The sequence below is a fragment of the Girardinichthys multiradiatus genome, chromosome 4, assembly GCF_021462225.1.
Source record: "Girardinichthys multiradiatus isolate DD_20200921_A chromosome 4, DD_fGirMul_XY1, whole genome shotgun sequence".
NCBI classification, from domain to species: Eukaryota; Metazoa; Chordata; class Actinopteri; order Cyprinodontiformes; family Goodeidae; genus Girardinichthys; species Girardinichthys multiradiatus.
In genome coordinates, this window is record NC_061797.1 from 4,049,160 (window position 1) to 4,072,541 (window position 23,382).

The 23,382-nt window shown below is 40.9% G+C and overlaps 1 protein-coding gene across 1 annotated transcript in view; it reads left to right on the forward strand.

The window, feature by feature from the left end:
• chsy1 (chondroitin sulfate synthase 1) overlaps positions 1-14,598 on the forward strand; it is a 49,726-nt gene extending 35,128 nt beyond the window's left edge. The window contains exon 3 of the mRNA XM_047363975.1: positions 11,923-14,598. Coding sequence (XP_047219931.1) covers positions 11,923-13,515 — 1,593 coding nt within the window. The 3' untranslated portion in view covers positions 13,516-14,598. The remainder of the gene's footprint in view (positions 1-11,922) is intronic.
• Positions 14,599-23,382: the final 8,784 nt, after the last annotated feature.

The following is a 23,382-nucleotide window of genomic DNA, read 5'->3' on the forward strand; positions in this document are numbered from 1 at the left end:
TGCTGGAAGGAAATTGCAGTGATGTCAGTTAACTCCCAAGGCCAGCTGCAAGTCACCTCTGGAGCATTAGCTATAACATCAGCATACAGTTGGAGCTCTGTTAACTTGGGGCTTGGGTGGATTTAAAGGTTGGTGGGATCAAACTGGGACAGGGCTATAATTAATATCCCACACCCACCATCTTTGGCAGGCTGCTCGGTTAGACAAGAAAGCGATTACTACATGCACTAGTTCTAAAGTTCAGTTTTGAAGAATTTAATATACCTACTCCACCAAGAAAGTGCTGCATAATTCAGTTTGTTTGATATTAAATCAGTTGCACAAAGCATTATCAAAGGCTTGTTAATGAACAAAATAGGGTTTGTATGCTCAAAATGCAGATGTCGATCTGTATTGCTATTATTAGCTGGTTTGATAAGAAAGAACAACAATGAGCAAACCCTGCTGGTTCTATGGCCATATAAAGCAAAATCCTCACTTTAAAGATCTGTCTGCTTCCTTAATGTGTCTGGGCTGATCAGACACACTGAAGGGAATGAGTCTCATCTGTTTGTCATGCCTAGAAGATGTGGAGATGAAATTCCATTGCATAGCTACAATTATAGCTGTGACCATTCTTCTGAACTCACCTGAATGGCTGAATGTGCAGTATAAATCAACTAAACAAAATATTCAATAAATTACAATATTATAGAAAAGTTCATTTATTTCAGTAAATCAGTTCACTAAGACAAAAACATTAAACAGATTAATTTCACACAGTCTGATGTTTTCAGGCCTTTATTTCTCTTAATCATGAGGATTTTCTGCTTACAGCCTAATGAAACCATGACCTTTAAGATTAGAATATTATATTAGACCAATAACAAAGCATTTTTAAGACAGAAACATGGGCGTAATGAAAATAATCTTTAATACCTGCATAAAGGTTGTGTTAATCTGACAAATGAGCCTCATTGGATGCACATTATAAGTTACTGAATATAACTATATAGAACCTTTCAAGAGATATACTGCAAAGTGCTTCACAACAAGGGTAAAACAGCAAAACCTATCAATAAAACAATCCTATAAAATCTAATAAATCTATTATTAAAACTAATGGTTTAAAGCAAAAGCAAGTTCAAAAACATTTAAAGTTTTTATCTGCTTTATTAAAGACACCAGCAAGTCTAAAGCAGAGGGGTGAGAGTGTACCAGAGAGTGGGGGCTACCATTACAAAAACATTTTCTTCTTTAGTTTTCAAACTTATTATGCAAATACAAGAAATGCACCTAAATATGCGGAAGCGGAACTATATAACGGAAACATTAATAGCCCCAAAACAGAACCTTGTGGCACACAGTGGAAAAACAAAGCAAGAAGTTCTTAAAATCTGGTATTTGAAATTATGGACAAAATAAATCATTATAGTTAATTTTGCAAAACTCCACAAGACCAGATGTAAACTACAATTATCAGGCATCAGGGGGCTTGATGAGCTGATCCTCTCCATTATGTTCCCCCATATCTCCCAGTCTTGAGGAAAAATCTTCAAAATCATAATCATGTTGAAAAAAGAAAACAAATGTCTGGTATAGTTTTAAAGGACCTATTGATTTGTGCCAAAGTATTTAGGTAAGTTACTCAAGACACAGACTGATTACAAATGTTGACTTGATGAACTCACAGACAACCTAAACCAGTCTGTAATAATAATAATAATAATGTATTTACGAATAAAGATTAGAAGTGGTCGATGTCGATGTTATGAAATGTACATATTATTATTATGATGTCTGGATGGTATTAATTTTTATACACTTACTCTTTCCTTGGATTGTATCCTTGTTGTCTTACAACTTAATGTTATTAAAATATATTTTTTTTTATTGTAATCTCCTTATGTATGAAGCAATTTAACAATGAATACATTACAGCATTTTGGCCTCACCAGGTCTGAACAGTTTTGCAGACAATCAAGTGGAGCTTAAGAATAATTGGTTACAAAAGGTAGTTAAATAAACAGTTTAACAGCTGTCAATACCTACAGATTCATGGTTTGGGGTGAGTTGTGATATAAACAGTGTGGAGAGGTTGTTGAGACACACGGCAGCGTAAAACAGTAGGGGATGATGTGGGGAAAATAATATAATTTATCACAAGTAGACTTTTAGTTTGGAAACTTCACGATGCTTTTAACTGATACTGCTATCACCAAACTGATCTTGTCAAAAAATTACAGAGTGAATAGCTTTATTTTAAGTTGGTTGTTGAGGTGGTTTTCAGTACCTATAAGGTGTTCTCTTCTCACCTCAATATTAGTGTTACAGATGGGAAACATCGGGTACCTGGGCATAAATATCTCTAACAGGCTAAATGAGCTGACACATTTAAATTATACCCCATTACTCAAATTAATAGAAGACAACTTCACATGAGGGAGAACTCTCCCATTGTCACTTATGGGAATAGTCTCTGCAATTAAAATGATGATACTCCCTAGAATAAACAATATCTTCTCTATGGTCCCAGTTAAACCACCCTAGACTTGGTTCAAAAGCTTAATTTCTATCATATCAAATTTATGGGCATCTAAACCTCCAAGCATAAGTTTAAAAACTTTCAAAAGGCTAAAGATTTAGGAGGATTGGAACTTCTAAATTTATATAAATATTTCTTGGCACATACAGTCATATTCAATTAATTAGAATATGGGTTCAGACGTGGTCCGTTTTGTCAGCTTAAAAGCATCAGTCTGTGTGGAATTAATATATATAATGTGTCATTGAAATTAATTAACTTTTCATTTTCAATAACATTCAAATTTATTGAATCTGACTGTGGAATACAATATGACTTAAAATGGGTTTGGAAAAATCCATCAGACAGTCTATGGATAGAAATGCTATGTAGGAAAATCTGTATCTCTGGTATTTCATTCATCAGCCCTTTAATTAAGTAGCATAACTGTTTTAAAAGCATCAATTTCAATACATCTCTGACAGCCTGGTAGGAATATCTCAAGATAAATAGGTCTTCAATTTTACCATGCAAACGAACACCCACACAGTTGTTGGCAGCAGCAGCTCAGCCGATGCCCTCCTCCATGAAGGTGCCACTGCTAAACAAAGAGCCAGGCCAGATGTAGCTTCTAGTAAGAGAAAAAAAACAGAGAGAGAACATAGAGTTAAAATCTGCAATAACAGCAAAGGTCTTTGGGGTTGGGGTGGGGGAGACTCTACCGTCAACAAGCAGTGGGTTCTCGTACACCCCAGCTACAACCCCAATTTTAACGCACTTTAGACATACACATCCATGAGGGCTCAGGGGGGTTTTCTCCTCCTGGTGCGGGGCAGTGTTGCTGCTGAGGGTTTATGCATGCACTGGGCCACCAGGAAGACCAGTTCCAGGCTTGACATGCACGGCTGTAGGTGACTTTGTTGCTGGGTCTGGGGGGCTCATTGCCCTGTGTCTCGCCTTATGCCTTTTTGGCCTTTAGGCTGCTAGCGACCCACTTTCGTGCTGGGCGAATGGCTGCCCTACGGTAATTCAAAATTCAAAAATGTTTTATTCATCCCAAAGGGAAATTAAATGTTCTAGCTCATATCATGCAGGTTTCCTCCAAGAGCCATTGTAGATGCTGATGGCCGTGGGCAGGAAGGATCTCTTGTAGCAGTCTGTCTTACAGCAGATATGAAGAAGCCTCTGACTAAAGACACTCTGTTGTTGTACAACAGTCTCCTAAAGAGGATGCTCAGGGTTCTCCATAATATTCTTCATTTTATGAAGAATCCATTGCACAATGATTTCCAAAGGTTCAAGAGGAGTCCCCAGAACAGAGCCAGCCTTCTTTATCAGCTCTGATGCTGCTACCCCAGCAGATAATGGCAGAAGAGGTCACACTCTCATCTAACTGAACATCTTGCTGGAAACACCGAAGGCCCTAAGCTCCTCAAGAAGTACAGTCTGCTCTGTCTCTTCTTGTAGACAACTTCACAATTGCATCTCCACTCCAGTCTGTTGTCCAGATGAACACAGAGGTATTAATACTCCTCCACCACCTCCACCTCTTCTCCCATGATGAAAATAGTGTCTGACCTATTCTCGTTCATCTTAAAATCTACAATTATCTCCTTTGTTTTATTCACGTTCAAGATGAGATGATTGTTTCCACACAATGCCACAAAGCGGTCCACCAGCTCCCTGTACTCAGCTTCTTGTCCATCTCTGATCCACCCCACAACTGCAGAATCATCCAAGTATTTCTGCAGATGACAGGAGTATGTCTTATACTGGAGGTCTGAGGTGTACAGAGTGAAAAGGAATGGTGAGAGTACAGTCCCCTGTGGTGCCCCTGTGCTGCCGAATACCTGGTTAGACTCACAAACTGTGGTCTTTTTGTCAGGTAGTCTTTGATCCAGGAGATTGTTGAGGCCTCCACCTGAGTATTCTGGAGTTTGTGACAAAGCAAATCAGGTTGAATTTTGTTAAATGCACTGGAGAAATCAAAGAACATGATCCTCACGTTGCTGCTGGCTTTGTCCAGATGACAGTGGGTTTGTTGAAGCAGGTGTATGATGGCATCTTCAACTCCAACTCCCCCTGCTATAGGCAAACTGAAGGGGGTCCTGATAGTTTATTGTTTGTTTACTCAGGTGGGCCAACAGGAGTCTCTCTAGGACCTTCATGATGTGGGATGTCAGGGCAACAGGTCTATAGTCATTGAGGACTGATGGGTGAGTTTTCTTTAGTACCGGAACAAGACAGGGGGTCTTCCACAACACTGGAACCTTCTTCTGGGCCAGGCTATGGTTGAAGAAGTGCTCCAGAATCCCATAGAGCTGCTCTGCACAGACCTTCAGGACTCTAGGGGAGACACCATCTGGAACTGCAGCCTTGTTCCGGTTCAGTCTTTCCAGTTGTCTCTTCAACTGACTTCTTGAAACACACAGGTGGAAGGTGGAGGCCAAGAGAGCATCAGCATCTTCTGATTTGGTTGAAGGAAAACATGTATAAGCAGAGGGGTCCATGGCTGACGTAGAAGAAAAGACATTTGAGGTGTGACAGGAAAGCTGTGGGTCAAAGGAGGGTGGGATGTCTGTTTGGCTGTGAGCAGGAGAGGAGGATGCTGACCTTGTTTCTGACTGAACCTATTGAAGAATGTATTCAGTTCATTGGCTCTGTCCAGACATCCATTGGTCTGATTTTCCTTCTACTTGAAGCCTGTGATCTTCTTCATCCCTGACCACACATCTGTAATATTGTTTTGCTGAAGCTTGCTCTGCAGTTTCTTCTCGTACACCTCCTTGCTGTCTCTTATCTTGACTTTAAGTTGCTTCTGTAAACTCCTCAATAATTCTCTGTCTCCCTCTCTGAAGGCTCTTTTCTTCTTGTTAAGCAGGTCCTTCAGGTCACTGGTGATCCAGAGTTTATTATTGGGGAAGCATCTCACGGTTCTGGCGGGGATGATGTTATCCACATAGAAGTTTATATAATAAGTTGCACACTCAGTCATGGCATTGATGTCCTTTCCATGTGGCTGACACAGTGTGTCCCAATCTATAGGCTCAAAGCAACCTCACAAGGCTTCTTCAGCTTCCTGTGACTTTCTGTGATGCTTTAAGTCTGGCTGCCTGGGACAGCTGCAGCTTTCCGGAGCCAGGTCTACCTACCCTTTGCTGCTCTTAGGTGCATTGGGTTACAAGCCTTCTACCATTATCGCTACATTTACAAATGTACACTTTCTGATGACAAACCCACTCACACACCCACTCAACACAAACGCACCTATTTCTACACATATGCCCAATCATCATTACACACACACACACACACACCAACATACAATTACTGAAAATGGGGAAGGTTATACAAACACAGTTTACTATAACATCTACTACCTACCTACTTTGATGCTGGATTGAATCTGGAATTAATAAAGTTTATCAAGGAATTAGGAAATTGCCATGGCACATGTAGGTAAGGACACTGAAGACATCAAAACTATCAATTAACACATGTGGAATTATATACTGAACAAAAAAGTGTGAAACAACTGAAAATATGTCTTATATTCTAGGTTCTTCAAAGTAGCCACCTTTTGCTTTGATTACTGCTCCGCACACTCTTGGCATTCTGTTGATGAGCTTCAAGAGGTAGTCACCTGAAATGGTTTTCACTTCACAGGTGTGCCCTGTCAGGTTTAATAAGTGGGATTTCAAGTCTTATAAATGGGGTTGTGTTGTGCAGGAGGTGGATACAGTACACAGCTGATAGTCCTACTGAGTATCAGTGATGGTTTGGGCTGCCATATCATGGCATTCCCTTGGCCCAATACTTGTGCTAGATGGGCGCGTCACTGCCAAGGACTACCGAACCATTCTTGAGGACCATGTGCATCCAATGGTTCAAACATTGTATCCTGAAGACGGTGCCGTGTATCAGGATGACAAGGCACCAATACACACAGCAAGACTGGTGAAAGATTGGTTTGATGAACATGAAAGTGAAGTTGAACATCTCCCATGGCCTGCACAGTCACCAGATCTAAATATTATTGAGCCACTTTGGGGTGTTTTGGAGGAGCGAGTCAGGAAACGTTTTCCTCCACCAGTATCATGTAGTGACCTGGCCACTATCCTGCAAGAAGAATAGCTTACAATCCCTCTGACCACTGTGCAGGACTTGTATATGTCATTCCCAAGACGAATTGACGCTGACTTGGCTGCAAAAGGAGGCCCTACACCATACTAATAAATTATTGTGGTCTAAAACCAGGTGTTTCAGTTTATTGTCCAACCCCTGTATATATATATATATATATATATATATATATATATATATATATATATATATATATAGGTGTTACAGTTTCCCGGTTCCTCTACAAATTTCTTTGTACTTTGGCAAAGCATTAAAACCGCATCAATGCTCATCAATGTGTAACTGGAGAGGACATTGAAAAACACATTTTAAACTTTCAAAACAACCTGAACAAGCTTTAGAGGTTCTATAAAAGTCTGATTGTGTTTTCAAATATGAGTAGAAGCCAGTTTAAGTTTGGGAGGAACATGGAAGCCTGTGTTTTACCTGCCTCCTTACACACCCTGCACCTGTTTACACACACTTTAGCACAGACTCTGTAACTGTGCATGCTAAAATGAAAGAGCGGACCTCAGAAAGAGATGATTTATTTTGCAATTGCGGAATTGTGCTGGGCAGGGCCTTAGTTACAGATTGTAGGCTTGCATTAACAGATTCCCTTTATGTCATTGATCTTTGTGTATGTGTGTGGAGAGATTTGTCACCAAATGTTTCTACTCCCATGTATTTACCTCCCCTTGGCAACTCTCACTAACTGGTTGCTCCTTGGGCTGCTGCAGCTTGACAAGCATTCGAGTGCCCACCACACAGCTATATTTACACTCTGTATTTAAGTTAGGACAAAAATGTGGCTAGGTTATTTTTTTTCTTTTGAACATTTTCTTTGAATTGAAGCATTTGCATTAAGTTGGGCACATGTTTCTCTTTTACGTAAAGGAGAATTTCTCTTAAGGTTTCATTGGTATATGGATGACATTAGAAAAATAAATGGCGCAGGACACATGCACAGTTGCTAGCAATACTGAAATATTCATGCAAGTTGGCAGCAATAGTTGAGCTGAGCAGTAGCTGAGGAGCAGATGTTGCATTAGCCGTTTTATCTTTTGCATTTATTCCCAGACTTTAGCTCACCTGAAGGTAAGAGGCTTATTTATACTGGGTTACTGTTACTGAATGAACATGTCTGGTTGCTGTATCTGATTTTCTAGCAGTTATTGAGGCCACTTTGTATCACTCAGTATCAGTAAACTCTTTACTGGAGAAATCATTTAATGAGCTAATTTTAGTGTTGTTGCAAACTTTGCCAGATTTTTTAGTTGGTAATATGAGAAAAGCTTTTATTCCTCCTGTCTTTACTTTCTTCGGTTTTTGAGTCCATTAACCGTCCTTATGTCCCATTTCTTCCTGGAAACATGAGCAGATTAAGACATCTGGTTAACGCCAGGTGGCTTTAAGGAACAAAAGTTATTTTCTGCTGTCTGTTCATCAGACTATTATAATATTCACATGACACATAAACCAAAGATCCTGTACACATTTTGCTTTATTGTTACTGGGTAATAGGATATCCAGTTCAACACCAAGTAATAATGACATAAATCAAGATAATGATCCTTCTATTGTGAGATGAATCACATGCAGCCTGAATGGAGAGTTTTTCCTTCTATAATTGAGGGTGTAGATTGGATCTCATTTCAGTTTCACTCCTAGCAACAACTGTAACACAAAACATGGTTCTTTCACTTTGTAGGAATGTTTTTCAGTGAGTTGTTCAGATTTGTTACCAGAAAACTATTAACTGAACAAAGTGTTAGGGTCAGAAACACTTGGAATGGTTTTTGTGGTTGAGTAAAATGGTGATCAAGGATTTGTGAGCGATGACCAGAGTGCATTAAAGATCACAGCTTTATACTCTAGCTTCCTATCATCTTCTTTACTTGTATTAGAGCTGGAAAGTGTGTTTCACTTCACCTTCTCAAAGTTGTTAGCCCTCCAACAGAAAGGTTAGCCTGAACAGCCCCTCCAACGTATCCACTGATAATACTTTGAACCCGGGATTACATTTAATATGGTCATTGGTATGATCATAGGTAACACGTATTATGAATGTAATGTAATGTATAAGAAGTAAAGGTCAGTCTCAAAAACAAAGGCCAGAAATCGTTATTATTAAAAAAAAACCTCATTGATTGATCTCTTGTGGTTTATTCATGCTGCTGTTAAATCAGGTCTGGTCACCATCAGTCACAGAGACAACCTTGAGTAAAATGCATTGGTTGAATAATCCAGCTCTGGTTTAAATCCAGGTAATATTTGCATACTAGATGAAGTGATAAGGATTGGCATGGATGCCTGAATGAGCCTTCCTGCTGAGCTACTATGAGCTCTCAGGAACATGTTGGTACCTGTGGAATATTCCTTTGGGCATTTCTTCCTGAGAACACGATGCTTTGTTCCTCATTTAGCTCATGGAAGAGTTCTTCCAGTTTTTTGTTTATCTGTAACTAATACAAGTACAAGAAGAAATTATAGGAACACTTTTGTTCTGCACTTTTGTTTACCAATTTCTGTTATTAGATTTATTCAAATAACGCTGAAACTAAGTTTAACTGATTTGATCCAATCTTGTTATTGTTGTGCCCCACGTGAAAGTTTTACTTGACGTATGTGCCTGGTTATGTTGCTCTGTGATGGACTAGTGACCTGTCCAGGGTGTAACCCCCACCCACATTCCCGTGATCCTGCACGGATAAGCAGTATAGAGCTTGGATGGAGGGATAGATGGATGGACAATCTAAAAATAAATCGACATACCTGCAGGGAATTTGGGGATATGTCACTTAACCCCAAGTTGCCGACCAATCTGCATATCGGTGTATGAATGTGGCTCTAGTGTAAAGAGCTTTGAGTGGTCAGCATGACTAGAAAAGTGCTATATAAATCAATCTATTTACCATTTATTGTCATGAATAGATTTATTTTCTGCCAGTTTTTTTTAAAGGTGGACATTGATCTAACTCCAGTTTATATTCGCTGCTGGTGCTTTGTAATTAAATGATGCATCTATATTTTATAAATTAATTAAACCCTTTTGATAATGAAGCCTGAATAAAAGAACTCAAAGATCCCTTCTGTTCTGTTTAGGCACTGCCAGTTCACAGGGCGTCTGTCTGAATTGGATAAAGTCACATGTTGTCCTGATGCCCACCAAACACATCAATACCAGGCCCACTGTGGAGCTGCCTCTGGTGTGAGAAGCTTTTCCTAGAGTGGAAAATTAATTTGGACAGATTGCCACTGTTACTAGAGGGCCAATTGCAGCAGCATTGTGCTGCCTACAATGGATTTGGATTCTGGGGTGGGTGATGCTTATTGTCCTGCAGATTAAACCCGGCCACAGTGTCTGTGAGGCCTCTGACCCAGCCAGTGGAGCTGCCATACTCTCACCATCTGCTCAGTTAGTGAGTGTGAAGCAGTGAAAGCAAAGCCAAATGCACATCATGATATTCAGTATGCAGTGTCTGCCGGCTGTGCCGGCTGTTTGATCATTTATCCATATGTTTATATTGTTATAAATTACATAACACAGGTCATCAACACCAAACCATATGCAGTGCTATGAAACTGTGTTTGCCTTTAGTCACAACTAAATGTTTGAGATCAACAAACAAATTCTAATAGCAGAAAAAAATGACATGAGTAAATATAAATGCAGTTTTAAACTCATGAAAATATAAGCAGTGTTTGCCAAAGCTGCAGGACGGGTGGGAGTTGGAGTTGTTTCAGAATTGTTCTTGCTCGGTTAGTATGATTTTTCTGACTTTATAAGGTGAGAACGTTCTGACTGCTGTCTTCTGCAAGTAGGATGCTTACTGCTATTGACCCCTCCACACAGGCCCACATACAATAAACAAACTGAGCAGTTAAAAAATGTGCCTGAAATAAAATGCACAGGCCAAAGCTACCTGGGATAACTTGCCTTTCATATCAGATTACCTTTGTCAGAAAGTCATTTTGACTCGTTAGCAGAAAAAAAATGACATTGGATTAATGAGCGTAAAGAAATGAAAGTAATGACTCCAGCAGTGAGAAGTAGGGCTAATGACTGTGAAGCCACAGGGGAAACTCAGGAGAACATTATGACCAGCTGGCCGCCAGCTGATGACTCTGCTGGGTGCTGTCTGGTAAAACCACTGAGCTTTCATCCAGCATCACTGTCAACTTAGATACATAAAAAATAAAAAAACACTTTTGTGCTTTTAAATTTGTTCCCCACCATTTATTGTAAAGGTTTCAGACACATATTAAAACAATTGTAACAAAAATGGAGCTTGTGTCTAAAGTGTAGATTGGGGACTATGCAGCTCCCAATAATTCCCTAAATGGACAGAAGTTCTTAGATGTAAATTCAGCTTGGGGCATGGCTGCATAACAATGATTAAAAGGTGCCTGAAGCTGTTATACCTCTATGGCAGCATATTTAGATGGGAGCCTCTCTCTGTAGAGGCAGTGATAGGCTGAACCGCTGCTTTGGCTGTCAGTAACCATCCATCATCTAGTGGCTTTGACGTTGTCTTGACAACCATTTTGGGGAGAACGCAGCTCTTACTGTCACCAACCCATTTGTCAACTTTGGGATTCACACACAGTTGCAAGCTAGAATAGTCTAGTTCTTTTTGTTGAGCTGTTTATAGGATGTTGGAGCCCAACACGTTTCTTTCAGAATCACAGCATTACACTGTGATATGTTTGGGAACATATCCACATGTTTTCAGAAGGTTCAGTTGTCCTGGTGCGTTTAGATATGGGGGGAAATTTCGTTGGTTGCCAGTCAAGCTAAAAATGGTCCCCTTCTGGTTAACAAGTGAAGAATTGGTGAAACCAGAAACAGAAGAGGGTCATCTATAAAAACCTTTTATGGACTATAAAAAAATGTATTGGTTGAATGCCTTTAGCTGTTAGCATATCAGTTAATGGTCGATTTTATTAAAGCAAGCAAATCTTTAGAGAATTTATGGACTAAATCATTTTTTAGATGCAAGGCCAATCTTGCATTTGCTAAACATAGACATATTTGATCACTGTTCTTATGAAGCCTATTCCCTGCTGTGTTTGTAGTACCTGTTCTGTTTTCCTTTAGGCTCATTTTTCTGCTTCCTCTGCCAACATGATTCATGTCTGATAACATAATGAATCTGGGAACAGCAGGGGAAAATAGTTCCCTGTCCCCTTATCATGTTGCATGCTGCTGTGTATGGGGATAAACAGAATGTGTGTTTAAATTTGGAAATGAACGTGAAATGGTTCTGAGAGCAAACTGTCTCCTGTCTCTGCAGATGCAGCAACTCTTCTATGAGAACTACGAACCAAATAAGAAGGGCTACATACGAGAACTCCACAACAGCAAGATCCATCGAGCCATCACCCTCCACCCCAACAAGAATCCTCCCTACCAGTACCGCCTGCACAGCTACCTGCTCAGCCGCAAGATTGCAGATCTGCGCCACAGAACCATTCAGCTGCATCGAGAAATTGTGCAGATGGGGCGGTATGGGGCAGCAGAGCCTAGCCGAGAAGACCTCCAGCTCGGCATTCCTCCTTCATTTATGCGCTTTCATCCCCATCAACGAGAGGAGGTCCTGGAGTGGGAGTTTCTGACGGGGAAGTACCTGTTCTCATCATCCGACAGCCAGCCGCCCCGCCGCGGTATAGACTCCTCTCAGAGGCAGGCTCTGGATGACATCATCTTGCAAGTTATGGAGATGATCAATGCCAATGCCAAAACACGAGGCCGAGTCATTGATTTCAAAGAAATCCAGTATGGCTATCGAAGGGCCAACCCCCTGTATGGAGCAGAATATGTGCTGGATTTGCTTTTGTTGTACAAGAAGCACAAAGGAAAGACCATGACAGTTCCTGTGAGGAGACATGCTTACCTTCAGCAGACGTTCAGCCAGATCCAGTTCAGAGAGGAGGATGAGATGGATGCCAGGGCTCTCGCAAGCCACATCAATCAGGAGTCCGACTCTCTGTCATTTCTGTCCAACTCCCTGAAGATGCTGGTGCCTTTTAAGCTCACTAATTCAGGACAGGACCAGAGGGAGCCCAAAGAAAACAAAGTCAACATCCTGGTACCTCTCTCAGGGCGCTATGACATCTTTGTACGCTTCATGGCTAACTTTGAGAAAGTTTGTTTGATCCCCAACCTAAATGTGAAGCTGCTGATTCTGCTGTTCAGCACGGACAACAACACTGAGCGGGTCAAGCAGGTTGAGCTGATGAGAGAGTACCATATGAAGTATCCCAGGACTGACATGGAGATAAAGCCCGTTGCCGGCTCCTTTTCAAGGGCTCTGGCTTTGGAAGTGGGCTCTCTGCATTTCTCCAATGATTCCTTGCTCTTCTACTGTGATGTGGATCTTCTCTTTTCCAGTGACTTCCTAAAGCGATGTCGGACCAACACCGCCTTGGGAGAGCAGGCTTACTTCCCTATCATCTTCAGCCAATACGATCCCAGGATAGTGTACTCTGGGAAGGTCCCAAGCAACAACCACTACGTCTTCACCTCTAAGACGGGCCTGTGGAGGACCTATGGTTTTGGGATCGTCTGCGTCTATAAGGGAGACTTGGTCCGAGCTGGGGGCTTTGATACCTCCATACAAGGGTGGGGTTTAGAGGACGTTGACCTCTATAACAAATTTGTCCAGGCAGGGATCAAGCTGTTCAGAAGTACAGATACAGGGATAGTACACGTCCACCACCCGGTCATATGTGATCCCAACCTGGAGGCGAAGCAGTACAAGATGTGCCTGGGCTCCAAAGCTTCTTCATATGGCTCCACTCAGCAGCTTTCCGAGCTCTGGCTGGAGAAGAACGACCACGGCTTCAGGAGGCTGGCCAGCAATAACGCTTCGGTCAGGACAGCATGATGAAAAGAAATTGTTCGTGTTCACTTCTGCTTTATAGCTCAGTTTTCATCATTATTTATTTTTACTGCAATGAAAGATTTCCTGTTGACATAATAAGGCCATTTTACTGTAGGCAGCCTGGGCTCGTGTTCTTGATCATAGAAGGGACGTTAGTTGAAATTAAACCAAATGTGAGGCTCTTCTACACTGTGAAATGTTCCATCAGTACAGTGGAAAAAGGCGAGGACACAGCAGTTATTTCTGTGTACCTCAGGAAAGTACACAGTCATGCTCTTTAAATATTCTGTTTGTCTTGTGTGTACTTCACAGTACTTGGAGCAGAATTCCCCTCCTGATTAGGAATGTTTACACAAGGCCGAGCCTGAACATGATCCAACTGAAACTCCAATCAGAGCTCGATAAAAACCAAGGAGCTGTTCAATTACACTTCTTTAATTTACAGTGTCTTTTTACCGGGGTTCTTCTTTGTTTTGGGTTAGATGTTGTTACACTGTCACTGTTTTCCTTTTTTTATATATATCTTTCAGTTTATTATTATTATTTTTGTAAACCCTACTGCTGGATTCTGCAATTCACTATGTGTTGTCTAATTTATTGAATTTGCAGGCTGTTTTCTGCCTTCTGATTTTTGAACAATGTATATTGAAAAGATTGTATAACCGCATCAATAGTTGTGAAATAGCCTTTTGTTTCTTCTTCTTTGCCTACCTATTTTTAAACTTATCACCAAAGAGTTCTGCAGTGTGCTTTAGATGTCATGTTGCCTGCGTGCGTGTGTGTGCGTGTGTGTTGGAGTAGCGTTCTGCAGGTGCAAACATAAGGCCGGCTGTATGATGGAGTAAAGGCAAACGCTCCATCTGTCCCAGGCCTTTCTAACAATCTGAAGTGAGGGCTGCTCAGGTCGTCATACAGCATAATAAAATGGGAGCAGAGCTCTTGTCGGCCATCTTAAGTCACACATTGCTGTTCCTTTTTATAAATGACTTTGTTGAAATAAAGTGTTGTGGCTCATTCCTGCCCATGTGGGTGTGTCTGCAGTTCATGTCTGTTCTTTTGCAATATGAAATAAACACCTATGTTTGATATTGTTTCCCAGGTTTTCATGACTCTCATGAGTCTCCTTATGTTGTTGTTCCATTGCTACATGAATGTCTAATGAGGATGATTGTGTGAGAAGACCATGCCCACGATCGGGTAGTTCTCATGCTTTTTCTTCTGAGTAATTCAGCCTTGGTGGCATTCCTGTGCTCTCAATCTTTAATGGTCTAGAATTGTTTCACAACAAGGTCTTTATGCAAATACTCCCGAGCATTTTTCCTTGTACGCTTAATGAAAATGTAAATCATGTCTGTCTGTGGCTGCCGGAGGGAGCCTAAAAGAAAGGAGGAAGCAGCTGAGGGGCGGTTCAGTGTGGCTTCTTTTTCCTTACAGAAAGAGAGCAACAATGTTGGGATTTCCACACTCCTCATCCAGCCAACCACGCTTTTGAAGAGTGTGTTAAGGTTGCTGTGCTCATTATTACTGCTGCCAAGATCACACAGGAGAGCATTTCAATTCATCTTAATACCGTTACGCTCAAATGTTTAATAAAAATACAAAACTGTCTTTGACGTGTGTTTAGTGGTTTGGTAAAGCCATTTATTATAACTATGTTTGCTCTTTAAAGCATAACAGAAACTAACCAAATGACCTACACCAAAACTTTATATAACCTTGTTCTTAAATCCTTGCATTGCCCCCTTTAACGCCCATTATTGCCCGAGTTTTCTGTGGTGGCTGGGGGACACTTTTTCCCACATGCTATTGCTCCCCATTCTCTTTAACTAAAAGCCTCCAGTTCCTGTAAGTATGCTATCTTGCGTAACGGCTCAGTGATACTAAGGTCAGGACAGTAGGATGACCTCTCCAGAACCTTCTTCCTGCTGCAGCCATTGACAGACGGACTTTGCCTTGTGTTATTGATCATGTTGAAGTACGTCCCAGCACAGCCAACAGGCTGATCCTCCTGCCTTTCTTCCTGCATTTATATTCCCATCAGTACTGACCAGGATCCCTCTGCCTTTGTAGCTCACACATCCCTAAACCATCAGCTATCCACCTCTGTGCTTTCACAGTAGAAATAGAGCACCCTTCATCCTTGTTGTCTATGGTTGGGTCTTAAAGCTCAATTTCTGCCTCAACAAGTTTTGAGGCTTGTCTCTGTGTTGTTTGGTGTATTCTATGCAGGCTGCTTTGTCGAACTGGTTCTACTTTCTTCCGGCATCTCAACCATTTAGCCCAATTTTAAATCCACATATGTCAACCTGGTACCAGGTAAAACGTGCAGGTTATGTAAGAAAAGGTTTCATGTTATTCTTATTCTCTGAAAAATGCTAAAAATGTGAAATTCTGTCAAAGTATGAAAACCTATGAGAACAGCTAAGAACTATTTAAAGAATTATATAAAGGCGCTATATAAATTCAGTCCATTTACCATTTATTGGGTGCCTTCAGAAGGTACCTCATTAGTAAAGTCAGTCCATCTGTTTGTATAAATCCATCTGTTCTGTGAAGGTCTCTGAAGTTTGGTAGAAAATCTTAGAGAACAAACAGCATCGTGAAGATCAAGGTACACAGCAGACAGGTCATGGAGAAGGTTGTGGAGAAGTTTAGGTAAAAAAAAAAATATATCCCAAGCTTTAAACATCTCACAGAGCTCTGTTCAGTCCATCATAAATCCTAAACGGCACAATGCCTGAGATGTACAAAGTTATGGGTTCCAAACAGACAAGCTGGGCAAGGAGAGCATTAATCAGAGAAGCAAGAGGTCCTTGGCCTTTATGGTCTGCTGAGCCCTTTACATTATAGGGTGGGAAAAGGAGATGTCCCCTTTGAGGTTTGCCACAAAGGTGCATGGGAACAGCAAACATGGAAGAAGGTGCTAATAAGACCAAAGTTAAACTACAGTCAAATTACCATGTTGCAAAAAAATAGCATGAATGCATCATCTTGGATCATGATTTATGGTGATGGCAACATCATGTTGTGGGGGATGCTTTCTTTAGAAGGGTAAGGGAAGCCAATCAGAGTTGATGTGAGGATGGACAGAACTAAATACATTTCTGGAACCTGTTAGAAGCAGCAAAATACTCTGGGTAGGGCACCAACCCTAAACCCCACGTTACAGTGGAATGGGTTAGATCAAAGCATGTTCCTTTTTTAAACCCACCTAGACCTAAATCTAATTGACAATCTGTGGCAATATTTGAAAATTGATTTTTATAGAAGCTCCATCCAATCTGAGTCTGAGGTATTCTGCAGAGAAGAAGGTCCAAATAATGTAGTCTCAAGACGTGCAAAGCTGATAGAGAAAGACTCCAAAAAACCTGCAGATTTAATTGCAGAAAAACATGGTTCTTCAATGTACTGATTAAGAGAGTCTACTTACAAATGCACACCTGACCTTTCAGATTCTTATTGTAAAAAATGTGTATTGTAAAACTGAAAAGCCATCTATCACTTTACTTCTACTTCACAATTATGCATGACTTTGTGTTGGTCTTGTCAGGTTTAAACAACCTACAATACTTATAAACATCACAAAAAGAAAAGAGAAACAAAGTATTAGTTTTTTACTCGCTTTGCGAGGAGAAACGGTCAAGATGTGCTCAGTTACAGATCTCGCACCGCTCTGAACAGCATCTGTCCGCATCCTCTCTTTTATTATCTTTGGGGGTCCCTATTTACAAAAACATTGTTCTCTAAAGGATGGGGGAAAACAACAGCTGCATCATAAACAGGTCATAAACAGCTTTATACATTAACAACACATTTCCACAGTCCCCTTTCAGCTTCCAGGGCCAGTTGCCTTTTGTTGAGTATAATCAACCTTCATCTTTATGACCTCCTCAACTGGACTGCTTCCTTCTCTGCTAGCTCAGCACCATTTATGACCTTTGCCTGCAGACAAACTCATCACATCCTTTCTCACACATACATCATGAAAGGTTATATAATCAAATAGTCAAGTTAAAGAATAGGAGAAAATATAAGATAAATCTATATTCAATTATTCCAACAGGTCTATTAGAATAAAATCCACTGTGTGATAAATGATATGTCTCTGTGACACAAACAGGCTCACAGTAACGAAGTGTCTTAGAAAATTGACATATAATCAGTGTTATTTTGCCTTAACCAGACTCTGAGACCTTGATTTCCAAATAAACTGCAAAAGCTTCTTTCATCTGAGAGATGGGGAACAACTTTGGGCAACAGTCCAGTTCTTTTCTCTTTATACCAGGTAAGATGCTTCTGACATTATCTACAGTTTAAGAGTGGCTTCCTACGAGGAATGCAACATTTGTAGCCCATGTGTAGGATGTGTCTTTTTCTAGTAACTCTTGATGCTATGAATCCTGCCTCAGTCCACTTCTTGTGAAACTCCCCCAAATTCCTGACTGAATTTTGGTTGATAATCCTCTCGAGGCTGCGGTTAGCCCAGTTGCTGCCGCACCGTTTCCCAACACACATTTTCCTTCCACCCAACTTTCTTTGAATATGGTTGGATACAGCCCTCTGTATCAGCTTCTTTAGCAATGATCTTTGTGGTTTGTCCTCATTGTGCAGTTTGTCAAAAGCTGTCTTCTGAACATCTTTTAAGTCATCAATCTTTCCCATGATTGTGTAGGCCTTTATATGGCTATTACATAACATTTACACATCACAAATGATTTTTTAAATCTGGTGTTATGTAATATTCTACTTTTCTGAGACATGGAATTTTGAGTTTGCATTATCTGTAAGCCATAGTCATCAAAATAACAAGACATTAAGTTTGAAATATTTCATTCCAAGTGTAATGAATATATGAGAGCTTCACCTTTTGGCTCTGCCCTCTCTTCACCACAGCGTACTCATTACTACAGCAGCCGCACTGATCCGTCTGTTGATCTCCCACTCTATTCTCCTCTCACTCGGGAACAACACCCCAAGATACTTAAACTCCTCCATTTGAGGCAGAAGCTCCCCTCCATCTGAGGAGGGCAACCCACCCTTTTCCGGTCAAGAACCACGGCCTCAGAATTGGAGGAGCTGATCCTCATCCCAGCTGTTTCACACTCGGCTGCAAACCTCTCCCTTGCATACTGTAGGTCTTGGCTAGAGGGGGCTAGCAGGACCAAGTCATCTGCAAAAAGAACAGACAGAATCCACTGGTCCCCAAACCAGACTACCTCTGGCCCTTGGCTGTGCCTAGAAATCATGTCTCTGAGCGATATAAACAGGAACAAAGGAAATGTCCCCGACCGCCACGCAATGTTGAAGAGGAGTGTCCGCCACAACAGTCCTACAACATCCAGAGACTTGAGGTACTCAGAGATCTCCACCCCCAAAACCTTGCCACCACAGAGGTTTTTGACTTCAGCCTGGGTGATGAATGAGTCCAACTCCGAGTCCCCAGTCTCTGCTGCCACCAGGGCGTGACGGCAGGATTGAGGAGATCCTCGTATTCCTTCCTAAGTATGCTTCCTAAGTATTTCTTCCACCTCCTGATAATGTCCCTCGTCGAGGTCAGCAGCTCCTCACCCCCACTGTAAATAGTGTTAGCCCAACTATTTCTAGCCAATATCTCTCAACCTCCCGCACAAGCTCAGGCTCCTTCACCCCAAGCATAGTGACATTCCAGGTCCCTAGAGTCAGTTTAAGCATCCGGAGATCGGGTCGTGGAGGTCTCCACCTTCGTCCGCACCCTGATCCTCTTTGCACCAAACCCTCATGTTCCCCCTATAGGTCAATGGTTCCCAACCTTTTTTGACCTGTGTACCCCCTGAGCCATTTTGTTATGCCACCGGTACCCCTCAGTCCAACGTGTTAGCAAGAATGTACAACTGATTATCAAATGAAAATAATTTTATTTAATCTCCTTAACTTGAACATTTAGTTCTTAGGCATTTTATTCTTTTCAGCTTAAATTAAACAATAAAATAACTATGTTGCCATGAAAGTGAATAAGTAATCCAAATGAATCAACATAAATAATAAACCTGCCTTTGTTATAACAAAACACTGGAGCAAAACAGCATAACTATCTGTGTAGTTATGCTGCTACAGGCTTAGGCTGCTGGAGGACATAATGACCACTTTCACCCTCTTCGCTACATTCTCACACTACTCTCCAATTTTGAATTATTTGCTGTTATTTCAGCTTTTAACTTTGTTCTCTCTTTTCTCTTCCTAGAAGCTACACCTCTGTGTCAACCTGTGACACAGAGGTGTATGTGCTGTATGTGCTCTCTTTCAGACTCTAACCTTGAAAACTGGCTCAGAGTTTATCTGTTCTTTCTTTCTAGTTGAAACAACTAAAGGAGCTACATCCATTAACATTTACTTTTTCTTCATGCATACTCAGTATGAGGGATTGCTGCAAAGTCAACGCCAATGACTGTCCACTGTCTCTACATGCTCATCCAGGAGGAGGGAATGCTGCAAGTCACTGACTGGATGCAATCAGCTGGGTTTCCTTAGACAGAAAAACTTTTTATCCAATTTGAATAAATAACTAACTCTGACTGCACTGTTCAATGGTTAGGATTAATTGGAATGTATGAACCTAACTGTTGTGAAGTGCATTGAGACAACATGTGTTGTGAATTGGCGCTATATAAATAAAACTGAATGGAATTGGAGCTCTTTTGAATAAGTCCCTAATAAACAGACATTAAACTTAAAAGATCAGGAACATAACATTAAACAAAAATAATATTGAGGCTCACTTTATTTCTTTGTTTTACTTTGTTTTCATTAATTAACTGAGTTTTAATGAGACACCTGAGCTTGTTGGTTCTTGATAAGCTTTCATAGATAAGGAGGAAAATTGGAAACAGCTGTTTTCTCTCTCTCTCCCAGTAGAGGAGCGATGTGCAGGTGAACAGCAGTGACACCTCTGCTCTAGTCTTTCCTACCTGTAGTTGTTTTATTTTGCTCTTTTGATTGATAAAAGCTGTATTTTGCACTAATAAAGTTCTAAGTGGTCCTAATAAAGTATCACACATCCAAAGATTATCCCTACTAACTGATGATATTTACCCAAATACACCCTGTAATGTGCCCACGTGGGAATTACTGCTGGAGGTGGTGGGCCCACTGGAGGGTGGCCTCATGTCTCTCGTTCAGGGTTGGCCCCGGGTGCCGAGAGGAGTAACCCGCCATAGGCGCTTGCCGCTGAGTCCCAACCCCGACTCGGCCGCATTGGGTGACATCACGTGCCTCATTGTGGTAGTCTTTATAAAGACTACCACAATGAGGCACGTGATGTGGTAGTCTTTATAAAGGCTTTTGAACAGCATTTTTTCTGAACCATCACAAAGAGCCTGTTTGCCATGGGAGACCCTACCAGGGGTATTTAAGCCCTGGATAACATAGCCTCTAGGTTCCTTCGAGTACTCAAGCCTCTCCACCATGTTAAGGTGACGGGGAAAAGAGGGGTTGGACTTTTTCATTATATTCTAATTTTTCAGACGTACACCCAGTTCCAACCAAAATATTTTCTGTTCCACTACAGACTTTGTGGCTGCTGCTTCTGCGGACTCATAGATCAAACACACAGTCATGCATAATGAGATCAGGTCACATCATGCTGACCCATCTGAGGTGGGTAGTGTATCCAAAGGTTTTACTCAAGTAGGGTAGTATTACTTCAAAACAGATTTACTTCATTAAAAGTTAAAGTAGTCCTCGAAAAAATTACGTAAGTAATACAAAAAAAAAAGTAATTGGTAAAAAGGCCACTTATTGAGTAAGTGTTTGATCATAACATTAGATATACTTTGACATTAACATTTTGTGATTTAACTTTACAATGCCATTTTGTTCTCAGAATAAAAAACATCTTTATGTGTCTTTTATCAACTTATGAATATGTCTAAAATAGTAAAACAATTAAATGCGTCTTATTGATTATCTTCAAAGACTTTGTTAGTTAATGACTTGATTTTTGACAGATTGATTTATTTTGTCTCACAGAAACCTGGCTGCAGCAAGAGGATTATGTTACTAAAAATGAGTCAACTACGTTTAATTATGTAACATTTCACATACCTCGAAAAACTGGCCGAGGAGTAGCCACCATCTTTCAGTCCGATTACACACCAACTAATAGCTATAACTCTTTTGAATATTTAATCCTTAGTTTTCCTCATCCAAATTGAAAAGCATTAAAACCACTTCTGTTTGTTGTCTTGTATCATCCACCAGGCCCTTATTCTCAATTTTTAGATCAGTTCTCAGACTTCTTACCTGATTTAGTGTTAAATACAGATAAGGTCATTATAGTGGGGGATTTTAACATTCATGTTGACACTGAAATGATAGCCTAATTATAGCCTTTAATGCTTTCTTAGATTCTTAGGCTGCTTTCTTAGGCTTTGCACAACGCATTAACATACCTACCCACCTTTGTCTTCATTCTCTGGACCTTGTGCTGACATATGGCATTGAGTGTAAAGAAATAACAATATTTCCTCATAACCCTGCCCTGTCAGACTATTTTTAATAACAGTCAGTCAGTCAGTAATTTTCTACCACATAGTGGGTCATGGGGGAGCTGGTGCCTATCTCCAGCAGTTTATGGGCAAGAGGCAGGGTGCACCCTGGACAGGTCGCCAGTCCATCACAGGGCAACACACAAACAACCATGCACACACTCATTCATACACCTAAGGGCAATTTAGAGTTATCAATTAACCTAACAGGCATGTCTTTGGGAGGAAGCCAGAGTACCTGGTGAGAACCCACGCATGCATGGGGAGAACATGCAAACTCCATGCAGAAAGACCCCAGGCTGGGAATCAAACCCAGGACCTTCTTGCTGCAAGGCAACAGTGCTACCAACTGCACCACCATGCAGCCCTATTTTTAATAACATTTGAGTTTAATTTAACAAATACTCCACACTTGAAAGAAAATTTTATTATAGTAGATCATCATCAGTTTTGTCAGGTTTGGTTTACTGTGCAATTCCCCACTTAAAAGGGATAGTCTCTACTATGAAACTTAACTGGACAAAACTTGACAGTGAAAAACTGCAGTCTAAAGACTGGAGGGATATTAAGAGTTTGTTGGCTGGACTAAACGTGTCCACAAAGAGACAAGTCAAGATTGTTCTTTTGCCCTGCTGCTAAAACCAAAATGGCTGACTCAGTAGTGCTGGGGCAGCTGAAGAGTGCTAGAACAATAGTGAAGAGTCAATTATCCCGTTTAGCCAATAACGGGCTACAAATGCACACAGTGATGTCTGAGGAAGAGCTCAGGGGCAACTTTGCAAAGCTCACAGCAGAAGCCAGTAAAGTTCTTGAAGCCAATGATGATGTTGCAGAACAATATACTGCTGAAAATTCAGATTCAGAGGTTTTAAGTGAACAACAAAGGCTGATTTGGATAAAACGGCCTCAGAATGTGAGAAAAAATTGCAAGAGCTAAAAAACCTAATAAAAAAAACGTGGGAAAATTTTGGGGAATATGAACTGATGCAAGCCATTACAACTGCGGAGTCACATGCAGATTATGTGGACACGGTGAATCCAAGTAAAAGCACAGATGCATATGAGTTCATGATAGAACATTTGCAAAACCTTGTAAAGACAGCAAAGGCAGTGCATAAATATTGGAAGTGCTGGACTCCTCAGGCAGAGCAACATCAGTTTCAGAGTCGTATCAGAGACCTTGAGGCCATATTACCAAAATTAACATTAAGAAAAGCAGAATTTCTTGAAGAGCAAGCCAGAGAAGTGAACAAGAGGTTAAGCACTTCTATGAGTTTTCCTGTGGCCCCGGCCATTAAACTAAAGCCTGCTGCTCTACCAAAGTTCACTGGAGTTCGTAGAGAGTTTT